This window comes from Zingiber officinale, chromosome 1B (genome assembly GCF_018446385.1).
Source record: "Zingiber officinale cultivar Zhangliang chromosome 1B, Zo_v1.1, whole genome shotgun sequence".
Lineage (NCBI taxonomy): Eukaryota > Viridiplantae > Streptophyta > Magnoliopsida > Zingiberales > Zingiberaceae > Zingiber > Zingiber officinale.
Genome location: NC_055986.1, coordinates 19,136,491 through 19,151,153, shown reverse-complemented (window position 1 = coordinate 19,151,153; position 14,663 = coordinate 19,136,491). Strand labels below are relative to the sequence as shown.

Genomic DNA, 14,663 nt, shown 5'->3' with positions numbered 1-14,663 from the left:
TAACCATGGTTCAAAGATGCTGAAGTCAGCCCAGCCAAAATCAGCAACTTGGATCGATTGGAGTTGGGATCCAATCGATTGAACCCGAATCGATCCACCGATCGATTCGGTATGTGGATCGATCGGCTGATCAATCCAAAGGCCTACTGCTCGCGGAGTTGCGCTTAGATCGATCCACGGATCGATTCGGGCACTCAATCGATCCATGGATCGATTGGAGCCTCGATAGTTGCTGAATTTCAGAAACCCTAGAAAATTCTACAAAATCCAAAATCATGAAATTTCGTGTAGACATTATTTAGGGCATACTTAATCATGGAAAATAGTTTTATGAAAATACTTCATATTTTCAAAGATTGACACAAACTTGAAAACTTGCAAAAACTTTAGCGTTTTCTTCAAGTTTGTGTCTAACTATTCAATGGTGATTACTATCAAAAGATAGTCTTCACCAAGGTTTTCCAAAAACATTTTAAAAACATTTTCAAAACCAATATCCCATCATGTTCCTTGGGCATAATGCACATGACTTGTACATTAGCTTTCCCAATGATGGGAAAATACATAACTATGTGTTTTGATGAACCTAAAACTCAAAAGAATGCACTAAATCAACATCTTGAGTTTTGTTCATCATCATAACATCTCACTTGTATCTAATGTGTACTAAAAACACATACAAGTCATCTTATAGGTCTTTGTGAGATGTAGATTTTGGTTTTGCCCTAATCTAGGGATCATGCATATCTATCTAGGCATTTTGGAGATATTAGACACCCACCTAGGATGTCACTTGTTAATAAGTGTTATTAAATGCCTTTTGTCCTTAATTACAAGGAATTAAACTTAATGCATGATAATGTTATGGCATACATCAAAATAAAATAGCTTTCAAAAGAAAGATTCCTATAACTACATGATGTATGTATGGCATGACATGGTATTTTTGGATTTTTCATAATAAAACATGAACGCAAAAATAGACATGATGTCATGACATATGATGGGCAAACAATCATGGCAAGGTTTAGCATAAATAAAATATACCTAGATTACCTATCTAAGTATCGTTAATCTTAGCTAATCCTAAAACTTAAACCCTAGATTGCCCAAAGTGCTTCAAGAGAGTGCCAAAACCTAAATGGGCATTTCTAATTCTCTTGATTAATTTATGCCAATTGAAATTAAGTTTATCCTCAAATGTTGACATATTCCATTTTTCCTCAAGAGTAATCACATAAATCAAGGCCCGGAGTGCCTTAAAATTTATAAGAGAATACCAAAATCCCAACTTGGTATTTCTCTAGGTTTTCCCAATTTATGCATTTTTTAAGATAAAATCAATTTTCCACCATTAGGCACATTTTACTCTTTCAAGGAGTAAATAATAATTCCATTTCATTTTCAAAGGTTAACAAAAACCTTGAAAATGCTCCTTGAGTGTCAATTTCCTCAAAGTTGGGTTAACTACCCTTCTAATCGGAGTTGACACTCTCTAACCCATCTATGGGGTAGAGAAGATGCTCCTAGGAACCCAACACCTATTGGTGCTCCTTGGATGCTCTAGGTACTCACTAGGGATAACTTCCCTAGATACCTTCCTAGTGACCTTGTTGGGCTTCTTAGAAGCCTTGGTCACATTTTCTAGGTCAACTCTAGGGATAACCTCCCTTGTGACCTTGTTAGTGACTTTCTTAGACTTCTTAGAAGTCTTAGTCACTTTGGTTGCAAAGATACTCCTAGGGATATCTTCCCTTGTATCCTTGACTTGACCTCTAGACTTAGGGTTTGTTCCATAACTATATGGAACCCTATGATAACTAGGCACATCCTTTTTAGCCTTGGGTTTGTATCCCAAACCTCTATGACCATTAGATGACCTTTGTGCTCCTAGACCTAGGTTATGCTCATTTTGGCCTAATAAGATATTTTCCATCCTTCTTAGGGTCCTTTCCATTTTATCAAGTCTTGACCTCAAGACTTGATTTTCCATCACTAAGTCCTTAGTTTTTGGTTTTCCATTAAGTCCATGAGCATTTTTGTTTCTAGGCTTGTAGCTACAATCCTTAGAGTTCTTGCCTAGACTTTTACCTATATTCCTAGCCTTAGGTGTAGTAGTTTTGGCATGTAGGGCCACATGCTTTTCCTTAAAGCCCTCATGCTTCCTATTCTTATGGTAAATCGCATTAAAATGATAAAAATTAGAACTATCATGTTTTTTACCATAATGTAAAGGAGTAGGCTCAATAAATGTTACCTTCTTCTTTACCTTGGAGGCTCCCCCTTGACTAATGCCTCCTTGAGCCTTGACCATCTTCTTCCCCTTGAGGCATTGACTCCGGTAATGCCCCTTTTGATTGCAAGAGAAGCATATGATATGCTCCTTGCTCTTCTTTGTTCCGGGAATGGTCTCCTCGGGCTTCTCCTTGCCCTTTTGCGTCACTTGACCCTTCTTCTTGGCCAAGTTGGGACACTTGCTCTTGTAGTGCCACTTTCCCTACACTCAAAACATATTATATGATTTTTATTTTTAATTGAAACATTTATACCTTCTTGTGTAGGGATGACACTTGCTCCTCCATTTGCTATTTCTTGAATTTCGGAGGTGGCACCATCTTCTTCTTCTTCACTTGACCCGGATGTAGAAGCTTCTCCTTCTTCTTGATCCGGCGTCACCAAGGATTGCTCCCCCTCAATCCTAGAGGTGGAGGCTTCATCATCTTGAACATGAAACAAGGAATATGCTCCCTCCTTGTTCCCTTCGTTGCATTCCCTTGAGAATGAAGCTTCTTGGATTTCCTCTTCTTCGGAGGTTGAGCATCTCTCAACCTCGGAGTCCTCCTCTTGGTCTTGCTCCAAAGAGTCACCCTCTCTGGATTCTTCATGATCTTGTACAGTGGAGGGGATCTCTTCATGAAGCTTGGCCAATTTGCTTCATAGCTCCTTTGCATCTTCAAACTCTCCAATTTTGCAAAGGATGGTGCTTGGCAATAAATTGAAGCTTGGTCACTTTGTCATTTGCCTCGCACCTTTGGACTTGCTCCGGGCTCCATTTGCTTTTCTTTAGAACTTTGCCCTTTGAATTTCTTGGAGCCTTGAAGCCTTCCATTAGAGCAAACCATTGCTCTATCTCCATCATAAGAAAATTTTCGATTCTTGATTTCCAAGAATCGAAACTCGTAGAAGTGTATGGTGGAGCCACCCTTGTGTCAAATCCAAGCCCATCTTGGAATTGCATCTTGAAGTTGAGCTTGATAAAGTCTTGAACTTGAAGAATTTGCTCCAACTTCTTCACCCTCTAGCTTTTCTTGATATGCTTGACCCTTCCGGCGATGATTCCGGTGAAGAGCGGCCTCGCTCTGATACCACTTGTTAGGACCAAAAGTAGCTAGAGGGGAGGGTGAATAGCTCGTCGCGTGCTCGTTGCTCGGTGTTGGTTGTTTCTTCAAGAATGCGCAGCGGAAAATACATAAACAAACACAAACACGCTAACACTAGGAGTTTACTTGGTATCCACCTCCAACGGAGATGACTAATCCAAGGATCCACACCACGCACGCACCCTCCACTATGAAAACACTCCTTTTCGGTAACTACCGAGGGCGGAGAAGCCCTACAAGACTCTCAGTACAAGAAGAAGAAAGGGTAGTAAAGAATAAGCAAAAGCTTACAAGAAATGCAGTAAAAACCCTAGCTTCTTCTTCTTCTCGTTGCAACTCGCCTCTTGACTTGGATGAACCTCCAAGAACCTTCAAGAACTGGCGGTGAGGAGCTTAGAGAGTGCTGGGGAGGAGCTGTGTTGAATCTAGAATGAATCGGTGAAGTTCTGCTGAAGAAATCGCACGCCAACAGCTATAAACGCGCCAACGGTCGAATCCCAATCGATTGGATTGCTCCCAATCGATTGGGAGGCTGGATCGATCCACGGATCGATCCAGAGCGCCTCATCGAACCACGGATCGATCCACGGATCGATCCAGACTTATCGAAGCAGCGGCGTCCCAATCGATCCACGATCGATTGGGACCTCGAATCGATCCACGGATCGATCGAGAGCGTGGGGACTCACCGGATCGATCGGTGGATCGATCCAGATCTTCTGGATCGATCCACGGATCGATCCAACCTTTGGATCAATCCACGGATCAATCCAAACCTGCTGGATCAATCCACGGATCAATCCAAACCTTGGTTTTTGCCCAAAACCAAGCCCAAAGCCCCCTAAACCAACATCTAGTCAACCATGACTTGTTGGTACATAAGACCTAGCATCCGGTCACCCTTGGCCAGCTAGGACTCTCTCACCAAGTGTCTGGTCAATCCCTTTGACCCACTTGGACTTTTCTCTTCTTGCCAAGTATCCGGTCACTCCCTAAGACCTACTTGGACTTTCACCAGATGTCTGGTCAACCTTGACCCATCTGGATTTCTCTTGCCTGACTTCACTCACCAGGACTTTCCCAATTGCCTAGATTCACTCACTAGGTCTTTCACCTGGCTTCACTCACCAGGATTTTTCTCCTGCCTAGCTTCACTCACTAGGACTTCCCAATTGCCTAACTTCACTCACTAGGTCTTTCACCTGGCTTCACTCACCAGGATTTTCCTCCTGCCTAACATCCCAGTTAGGACTTCCCAGTCAAGTATCCGGTCATCCTTGACCTACTTGACTCTTCTTCAATCAATATCTTATTGTCAAACATCTAAACCCAAACCAAGACTCAGCTTGGTCAACCAGGTCAACCTTGACCTGAGGGATGTTGCACCAACATAAAAAGTCAACAAAGTTGACTTAAGAGGTCCGGGCGCCCGGAATCATTCCGGGCGCCCTGCAGAACCTGGATTTTGACCAGGATCGCGTCAAACGCGATCTGATCGTTGGGGATAGAATTTTATCCCCTCCAGGGCGCCCGGAACTCCTTCCAGGCGCCCGGACCAGTACTATAAATATAGTATTGGTCTGCACATTCAGAACAACTCACTTGTAATCAATTCCTTCTGTGCTTTCAATTCTGTTCTTTTCATTTGTGCTGTCAACGTTGTAAAGAGGCTACTCCGCCCAGAGGAGAATCAGATAGTGCGCTTACATTCCTTGGATTAGCAATCCCCTTATTGCAAACCAAGTAAAACTGTGGTGTCTGCTTTTCTTTACTTAGTCTCTTTTATTTATTTATTACAAGTGTTCATTATATAGTTGAAATCCGAGAAAGGTTCGAGTTTTATTTTGTAGGGCAATTCACCCCTCCCCTTTTGCCGGCCTCCAAAGGGACCAACAGCTTAAACTGGTCATCTTGTGTGCTTCGTTCAACGGTTAGTCCTCCTGAAGCTGTTAGGCTCTGATACCACTTGTTGGTATGGTGGGCCGGCTGGAGAGGGTTGAGTTGCATAAAATACTAAAATACATTTCTCGATCTTTCAACTCAGGTTAGCAACAATAGCAAATAAAATAAAACAGAAATTACTAAAGAAAGAGGCACCAAAATTTACTTAGTTACAACGTAGGTGATTGTTAATCCAAGCCAAATGAAAGCTCTTAAAAAGTCTCATTCACTGAAAGCGGAGAAGCCTCTTACACTCGTTAATAGCTCAGACTATTTCTAAAAAAATAATACAGAAGTTGTTACATCTTTCCTAGGTCCAATGGTCTTTTTATAATCCCTGAAAAAACTTATCCTCAGGCTGAAGGCTCATTTCATAGAGCTAGAAGGCGCCTCCAGCAAGGCAAAGGATAAACCTTTATCCTTTCCACCAACGACCAGATTGCCTGATTGAAAATGCCTTTTATAGCCATGGAAGGCGTCTTCCATGGCTGGTTGAAGGCGCCTTCTTCCTGAAGGTCGCAGAGGCACCTTCAACTCCTATTGAAGGCACCTCTAGCAGCTTCATAGCTCCATTCTAGCTCTTTCGCTGCTCCGGTCGTCTGAGTGATTTCGGCCAACCGAAATAAGACTTACCCGAGCCCAATTTCGACCTTCTCCTCGAGCATGCTTCCACTCCAGCTTATCATCCCTCAAACGTCGCGCACGTCCTTCTCATCCACCGACGTACTCTTCAACGGTGTCTCATCCTTCGGACGCACCGAGTCCGTCAACTCTCTCCCGTGCCGTCCTTCTCGCTAGTCACGTCTTCTGCTCAATTTCCTGTGCTCCTAAGTTCCTGTACACTTAAATACAAGGATCAAAACATAACAGGACATAACCTAACTTGGTTGATCACACCAAAAACAACCTTGGGGTTTCAACAACCATAACATGAAACACCCATATCACTTTTGAAGAAGGAAAACTAATGGCTGTGTTAAACCTCAAATCTAAAGATACCAAGGAAGCAATCAAACAAATATTCGTTTCATTTTTTTCAACTCATACATGACAATACAAAAGACTAAAGGGAATAACGTGCTCCAGTGCTCCTCAGACAATGTGTCGTGCAACATGAAGGTTGTGAGTCCACGGACTCGTGGACTTAGCAAGTATACTTCATAAGTAGATACAGTGATAGAAGCAGCAAAACAAAATTAGTGCTTAAGTATATGAAGTACCGCACCTACCAAACTTCAGAGTTCATTTGAGCAAGTCTAAGTGATGTTATGAACAGAAAGCATTAAATTTAGTCACGCGTAAAAAACTTCAACGTATCGTACATGATTGTCATGATGAATTTCCCAAAGCAGAACCTCATCCTAGTAGTCAAAAATACAATTTCACTATAAAACTACAACATAGCATATTGGAAAATATCACGAGGCAATTCATAGAGTAAAGCTTCAACATAGTAAGCCTAGTAAGCAATTCACAACCGACTTCAGCATAGTAAACAAGAAGAAATTCTCAACTGTACCTAAACTTAGCTTAAAGGATAATATCATAAAGCAATTCATAAGTCAGAACTTTAACGTAATAAGCATGAGGCAATTCACAATAGAACTTCAACTTAGCATAATAGAAAATAACATGAGGCGGTTGTCACAATCTTTATTGAGAATATTTATTTGTGTTGGTTGCTATTCGGAAAATCTAATGATTCCATTGTATAAAAATTTTATACAAAGGTCTGAACCTTTTCCTAACTACCATGTATTCTTTTAAATTAAACTCGGATCGCCTGCGGAACTTAACACGTTTGATCCTAAGTTTAATTTATTTGTTCTTTTAGGTTTAGACTTGGATCTCCTGCGGAACTTAACACTTTCGATCCAAATCACCTAGGTTATTAATTCTATTAAATATTAATTTCTAAAATTGGCTTCCAGTACAGACGTGGCGAAGCACATGGCCTTCTTGGATATGGGAGCAACCACCACCGACTAGACAAAGCCTTTTAAGGAAAGCTAATATTTAATTTCCTTAAATAACTTTAGGTCAACCGAAAAGAACAATCAAATCACAAGGAAAAAGAAAAACAAAAGAACACAACATCGAAAATAAATTCGAAATACTAGAATCGCATGCCTCTTGTATTTGATATTTTTACAAAGAAATAAAACTAGCATGATGCGGAAAAATATTACTAGTTATACCTTTCTTTTGAAGACAAAGACCTCTTGATCTTCTTCCGTATTCCTCTTCTAACTTCGGACGTTGTGTGGACAACAATCTTCCGAGATGAGAACCACCTTTCCACCTTCCTTCTTTCTTCTAGATTTCGGCCACAATAAATTTCTTCAAGGATGAAGAATTTCGGCCACCACCAATGCTCCAAGGGATGCTAGAGACGAGGCTTGCTTTCTCTCCTTCCTTGATCCGGCCACAAACAAGAGCTCCACCAAGAAGATAGGTTTCGGCCAACAAGAGGAGAGGAGAGAAATAGGGCCGGCCACCAAACCAAGGAAGAGAGGGAGGAAAAGAATAGAGGTTGTTCACCCATGAAGGCTCCTCCACCTCCTCTTTTATAATCCTTGGTCTTGACAAATAAGGAAATTTTAATAAAAACTTCCTTAATTCTTTTGCCATGAAAAGAAAAAATTTATTTAATTAAAAATAATTTTTCTTCTCATTATTATAATGGTCGGCCACACCAAATCTCCAAGCAAATAAAAATTTTAAACACAAATTAAAACTTCCTTATTTGCTTCCAAAAATTTTATAAAAAATTTCTCCAATAATTTTTATCCCTTCATGATTGGTTAAAAGGAAATTTTATAAATTAAATCTTTCTTTAAACATGTGGATAATTTTCGGAAAGTTATCTCAAAAATTAAAATCTCCTTTTAATCTACAAATAAGGAAAGATATCAAATCTTTTCTTAATCTTTTGTAGAAACTAATAAAAGAGAATTATTAATTTTTAAACTTTCTTTTAAATCATGAACATGGTTAAAAGAAAAAATTTTACCAAAATTAAAATCAACCTTTTAATCTACAAATAAGGAAAGAGATTTAGCTCTTCTCTTAATCTTTTGTAGAATCTTATAAAAGGAAAGATTTAAATTTTTAAACTCTCTTTTAAATCATTTTATCCACATAAGAAAAATTTTAAAAATAAAAATCCTTTTTATTTTAATTTGGGCCGGCCACACCAAGCTTGAACCCAAGCTAGGGCCGGCCACCTTGAAGCACCCATGAACCAAACTTTGGCCGGCCCTTGCTTGGTCTCCAAGCTAGCTTGGCCGGCCCCTATGGGATGGGTAAGAAGGTGGGTATAGGTGGGTATAGTACTCTATAATTAAGAGGCTACAATAGGGACCGAGAGGAGGAATTGATTTTGGTCTCCCGATAAAATTAAGCATCCTGTGTTCGCCCCGAACACACAACTTAATTTTATCAATAATAATTCATTCCACTAGAGAACTATTATTGAACTACCACACAAATCCCAAATTACATTTTGGGCTCCTTCTTATTATGAGTGTGTTAGTCTCCCTGTGTTAAAGATGTCGAATGTCCACTAATTAAGTGAGTTACTGACAACTCATTTAATTAATATCTTAGTCCAAGAGTAGCACCACTCAACCTTATCGTAATGTCGGACTAAGTCCACCTGCAGGGTTTAACATGACAATCCTTATGAGCTCCTCTTGGGGGCATTCTCAACCTAGATTACTATGACACAATTTCCTTCTATAATCAACAACACACACTATAAGTGATATCATTTCCCAACTTGTCGGGCTTATTGATTTATCGAACTAAATCTCACCCATTGATAAATTAAAGAAATAAATATCAAATATATGTGTTTGTTATTATATTAGGATTAAGAGCACACACTTCCATAATAACTGAGGTCTTTGTTCCTTTATAAAGTCAGTATAAAAGAAACGACCCCAAATGGTCCTACTCAATACACTCTAAGTGTACTAGTATAATTATATAGTTAAGATAAACTAATACCTAATTACACTACGACCTTCCAATGGTTTGTTCCTTTCCATCTTGATCGTGAGCTACTGTTTATAATTTATAAGGAACCGATAACATGATCTTCTGTGTGTGACACCACACACCATGTTATCTACAATATAAATTAATTGAACAATTATATTTATCATAAATGTAGACATTTGACCAATGTGATTCTTATTTCTAGATAAATGTTTATACCAAAAGCTAGGCTTTTAGTATACATCCTAACAATTTGGTCCTTATTCATGATCCGTTAAAAGGTACCTCTTAAAAGAACGTAAATTGTCCATCCGTAGCCATTCTACATTCCTTTATCATTCATGTTTGGAAAGGCTCTCCTTGGAGCTCATCCCAGGGCATCCATCCTGTACTGTCACCAATCATGCCCATGTCTATTTAGTTAGATAAATAGAGAAACTCGATTTAATCATATCTAAACACGCAAATAATCATGTATAGTTCTTCTACTAACATACATAAAGTGATCTATTTGGTATTGCTAACAATACATATACAATCAAACATTAGTAGGTAACTATAAAAAAAACATTTACTAAAATGATGCAAATTCTGATACTTAGAAATAAATCACAATTCAAACCCAAAACCATTCCAAATCCTCACCATCTCGATATCAAACCCAAGATGTTCTCATAGCATAAATACCAAAACCACAACTAAGCACACACAAAAAAAACACCAAAACCGAATCCTAACACCTGCTCACAAACCCACAACATCATTCAATTGTTCATCAACATAAATGTCGAAAACTCCACACTCGTTTCAAAATCAACCCTTCTCTAAATCGTTCATCAACACAAATGTAGAAACTCAAAACCTGTTCAAACTCCCATTCCCTCATCAAAGCATATATCATTACAATTGCAGAAATCCAATACCATCATCTAGATGTTCATCAAGAACAAACTCAGAAAATCCAACATCTGTTCAAGAATCTAGAAAAAAAATCACCACATCGCATATCACAAGCATATTTCAGAACTCAGCAAGAACCTCTCCAATGCAGAAATTTACCAGTAAACAATGCGAAAATCAGAAATCGACTCACAACACCTAAATCCATTCCGATGAGTCAAAAGGAAACTAGCAAAGGCACAAAGAAATCTATCGAAAAACCTCCAGCAACTTCAAAACCCTAGATGAAACTGCATAGCCCTGTGCCGAAAGAAATTGACAACGCAAAACTCACTGCTAGCCTAATGAAGAACACCCATCCGTATCTACAAAGGAACCACTTGAATTTTCTTCTTTTAGTGCCGCCGACAGGAGCTTTAGCCCACTAGTTGACGCGCCGACGGTGAAAGGTAGTCACGGAAGATCCACAACTTGTGTCGATGCTCATCGAGGAAAACCATGGCGTGGCGACATCGACCTACCAAGCTTAGGGCACGTCGATGGGCTCTTGTTCAAGCGGCAGAGCAGAGAGAAGGAAAAGGAGTTGGGCAGTAGGGGTTGAGAGAATGAAATAAAAAAGATTACGATTAGGCTTATATACCTTGTATACCTTGGGTAATTACAATCCAACCTTGGGTTAATTAAACATATTAATCCTACTCAATTGATGTTCTAAACAAGTTCCTCAAAGTTTTATAAGTCCAACCTCATTAATATCTCATACAAATCTGGTTTAATTCTCTAAAATTTCCAAATGAAGGGCTAATTAATATCTTGTATTTTACTTCTTTATTATTATTATTATTATTATTATTATTATTATTATTTATAACATTGGATATTAGTGGGACCTTACAAACATATTAATGGTTCAGTCATTCAGTCAGTCAGTCAGTCAGGCTTACAGTCTTCTTTGACTAGACTTGAATGAGAGACTTGTGATCCGACAATGATGAGGGGTTCCACCAGAGATAAGTCAAAGTAAGGAAAATCAGCTGACGTGGAAGATAAAGTCAAGTGGGGGTAGCTAAGTCGGTTGAGCATACAAAGTATGGTCGAGCGGACCGAATACTGCCGAGCAGATGGTACTAGGTCAAGAGACAAGTACGTCGGGCTCCTCCCGACCGGATAAAATTGCCCCTTCGACAACAAAGAGAACTAAGCAGCAAGCGATCTCGCCAACCAAGCATCACTTTCGGTCAGATAGGGATAACCGACAAGGGTTAGAAAGCAAGGAAAGAGACGGGCCAACAAGCCCTAAAGATACTTCCGAGCAGAGATAGCCCAGCCGAGAGGGCTCTGGTCGACTGCGTATTACCCCACCAAATATCTTGTCATATCCTTTTAAGAGTTTGTGTCGATGATAGAAAGGCATGTCCAACAGGTAATCGTACTTTCAAAGCTTTCAGGTTGTCATATTAGGGAACCACATATATGGTGGCTTAAGAAATGGTGTTAGGGACACTTTTGACTTGTGTTTTCCTATGACATCTAGGAAAATGTGCTTATTCTTTGGAATGCGTGCACGAACACTACAGTGACACTATAAAAGAGGATTCCTATTTGCAGGGTGAGGTATGCGAAACTTTGTTTCTACAAACTTAATTATACTATAGTTTCTGATGTTTTACACATCGTCGGAAACTGATTTGAGCGTCGGAGGGCCAACGTCGGGAACCCTTTTCCGGTCTGACACTAACGTTCCCTGTTTTACAAATCATGAAAAGTCTTCATCGGGTTAAAGGGAGCGCCACATTACTAGCCTGCCGTTTTTTTACCGATTTTAGATAGGATCAAACACCATAATAAGTTGGGCATATCTCGCCTAGTCAACTCCTGGCGAGCTGCACCATAATGAGTTAGGGATACCTCGCCTAAGTAACTCCCGACTAGCTCTAAAATATTGGTTATTAGGATAAATTTGGAAAGTAGGTGGCAATAGGTAGAGTGATATATTATAAGTTGTTTTTTGATTTCCATTTTTTTGAAAAAAAAAACATAATAACACTAATTCGATCACCTGCTCATAAAATACTATCCACATTCATTAGTCAATTCCGACAAGATTTAAGCCGATCATTCTCAGCATCTAGGTATTAGAATAGATCAAACTGGGCCACTTTTGTCCAATTCACCTCCCTCTCACATAATGCAAAGAGCAGTTTCTGATCCTAATCCCTACAGTGTACAAAAATTAGACTCAGATTCTCACTCCTAGGTAACGCGGGAGGTTTACGGCCACAAAAAAAGGCTAATGCCTCCCTCTCCTTGCCGCCGAAGAGGCACAAGAGCCCCTCGAAGACTTCTTTGTTATAGTCCTGCTGCAGGGACCAGGCGTGAAGCCGCCTCCACTGATCTTCCATGCTTTCATACCCTTCTTGTTATTCCAAGCCGGAGCCTCTTTCTTTGCCAGATCCTCTATGCACGTGGCTCGAGATAGAGATGCGAAAGATTGGGACTTCCCCTGGAAGTACTTCGACAGCCCTCTTCTGCACGTAGCCACGACAACCAAGAGTTAGAAATCGACAAGCTTAAGGAAATGCCATTTTTACGGATTATTAGAAGAAGAAGGCTAACTTGATAGGGAGCACAGCCATGAGAGTAGCGGACAACTCGAACAGAGGCCCTTCCGTTGAAAGCGCATCGTCTGTGAGATCGGAAGAGGAAGAGAACATGGAGCCATCAGATTCACAGCCTTGCTGATCCATGAGGAGGCGATCATAGCGCCTGAATTATGGACGGTCCAGTATTTATACACCAGTGCATGCAGTGCCGGTCAGTAGAATTCCGTGGGCGGCTGGGAAAAAAAAATGCTGCGTGATTGGACACGAAAGAAAAGGCAGTTACGATGAACGATCAAAATGTTGATGGGTTTCATCTGTGTTTTAGGATTTTGGTGAAGAGGAAAAGGATAAGGCCGACGTCGTCATTAGCCATATATATCGTCTTGTTTGGATGAACACTTGCGTTGCGGCTGAGGAATCGGTGGGCGACGCGCAGGCGGGTTGTGCATATGGGCCACGGTTTTTGGAGATGCGGTCGAATTGAAAGAATATTTTTTATCAATAATTTTAAGTAAGTTGTTTTACTTTTAACTAAAATTACTATATAATAAGAGTATTTTGGGATGAAAAAATAAGATGGATATAATGTTAATGTCATTTTAAATATGAGGTGCCTTTTTTAACAACAGTAAAAACAAAAAGCATTCTATTGTTGTCCTAATTTTAAAAACTATACATCAAGACGAACTTTTTTTACATGTCTTGCTTGTTACCGGTGGTCTAGAAGAAATTTTATGCAAAATCACAAAAATGAAATTGAAAAAAAATATCTCCTTTCATTTATTTTTTCAGAATATGTTAGATAACAATTTTTTTTTAAAAAAAAAATCAAATCTCTGAGGGCATTTGTAATAGGGGTTTATAATATAAGATTTATACGGTCTTGACTTTTAGGGACCCTTACGAAAAAAGAAAAGGAACCTTTTTGGAGGCCTTTGGCGAAAAGAAAGAAGGAACCTCTTTGGAGGCCCTTGGTGAAAAGAGAAAGGGGGCTTTTATATGATTTTTTTTTTTACTAACGTACAATTTGAATAGAGTTTAATAAAAAAACTTAATATTAATATATTTTATTTAAAATATGATAAACTCCATACAAAATACATTTTTCAAGATTCTTCAAAAGGAACCTCTTTGGAAGCCCTTGGTGAAAAGAGAAAGGGGGCTTTTATATGATTTTTTTTTTACTAACGTACAATTTGAATAGAGTTTAATAAAAAAATTTAATATTAATATATTTTATTTAAAATATGATAAACTCCATATAAAATACATTTTTCAAGATTCTTAAAAAGTACAACATCATACAAAATATATTTCCTAAGTTTCTTAAAAAAATGCAATACTTACAAATAAAAAAAAAGTATGAAATAATCATAAAAAAAAATCTAGATCTTCTAGTATTTTGGAAAGTAAAATCATCAATAAGGTCTTCAAAATCAAGTTTTTCTAACATCTCATTTTTAATACATAAAATTGTCAAGTCATTTATATTCAAATCATTATTATCATTTTCTCTTAATTCTTCCTGCTCATTCATTGCATGATTGTGATAATCATTTTCTTTCAATTCTTCCCGCTCAATGATTGCATGATCATTTAGTTTTTTTTTATTACTTGATTGGTGTTCATTTGTTACATAATCATTTAATTCTTCTTGACTTCTTCTTGCAATTCATCAACTGAACCTTCAATTTAAGAGATAACTTTAAAAAGCTTATGAAGAACACCATTGTAAGTTTTAATAATTTGTTCCACTTTTTTTTTCTTTTGTTTATTTTCTGACTCCTAGAATGATATTTCTTTGGAAATATATTTGTACTATAAACTTCAATTGTAA

At 38.7% G+C, this 14,663-nt stretch overlaps 1 protein-coding gene across 1 annotated transcript; it reads right to left on the bottom strand.

Annotated features, from left to right (window-relative positions):
• Positions 1-12,268: 12,268 nt before the first annotated feature.
• On the bottom strand, positions 12,269-13,109 carry LOC122044323. Its single transcript, XM_042604853.1, has 2 exons — positions 12,840-13,109; positions 12,269-12,751 (listed from the first exon to the last, which is right to left on the bottom strand). Exons 1-2 carry the CDS (start codon positions 12,968-12,970, stop codon positions 12,514-12,516), a joined length of 369 nt encoding a protein of 122 aa, XP_042460787.1. The 5' UTR covers positions 12,971-13,109; the 3' UTR covers positions 12,269-12,513.
• Positions 13,110-14,663: the final 1,554 nt, after the last annotated feature.

What these genes read in the sequence shown, in the direction of transcription:
- LOC122044323 (XM_042604853.1), bottom strand. Translation starts at nt 12,970, where the DNA reads ATGGATCAGCAAGGCTGTGAATCTGATGGCTCCATGTTCTCTTCCTCT. An exon ending in ATGGCTGTGCTCCCTATCAA is followed by an intron (nt 12,752 to 12,839) that starts GTTAGCCTTCTT and finishes GGCTACGTGCAG; the next exon opens with AAGAGGGCTGTCGAAGTACT.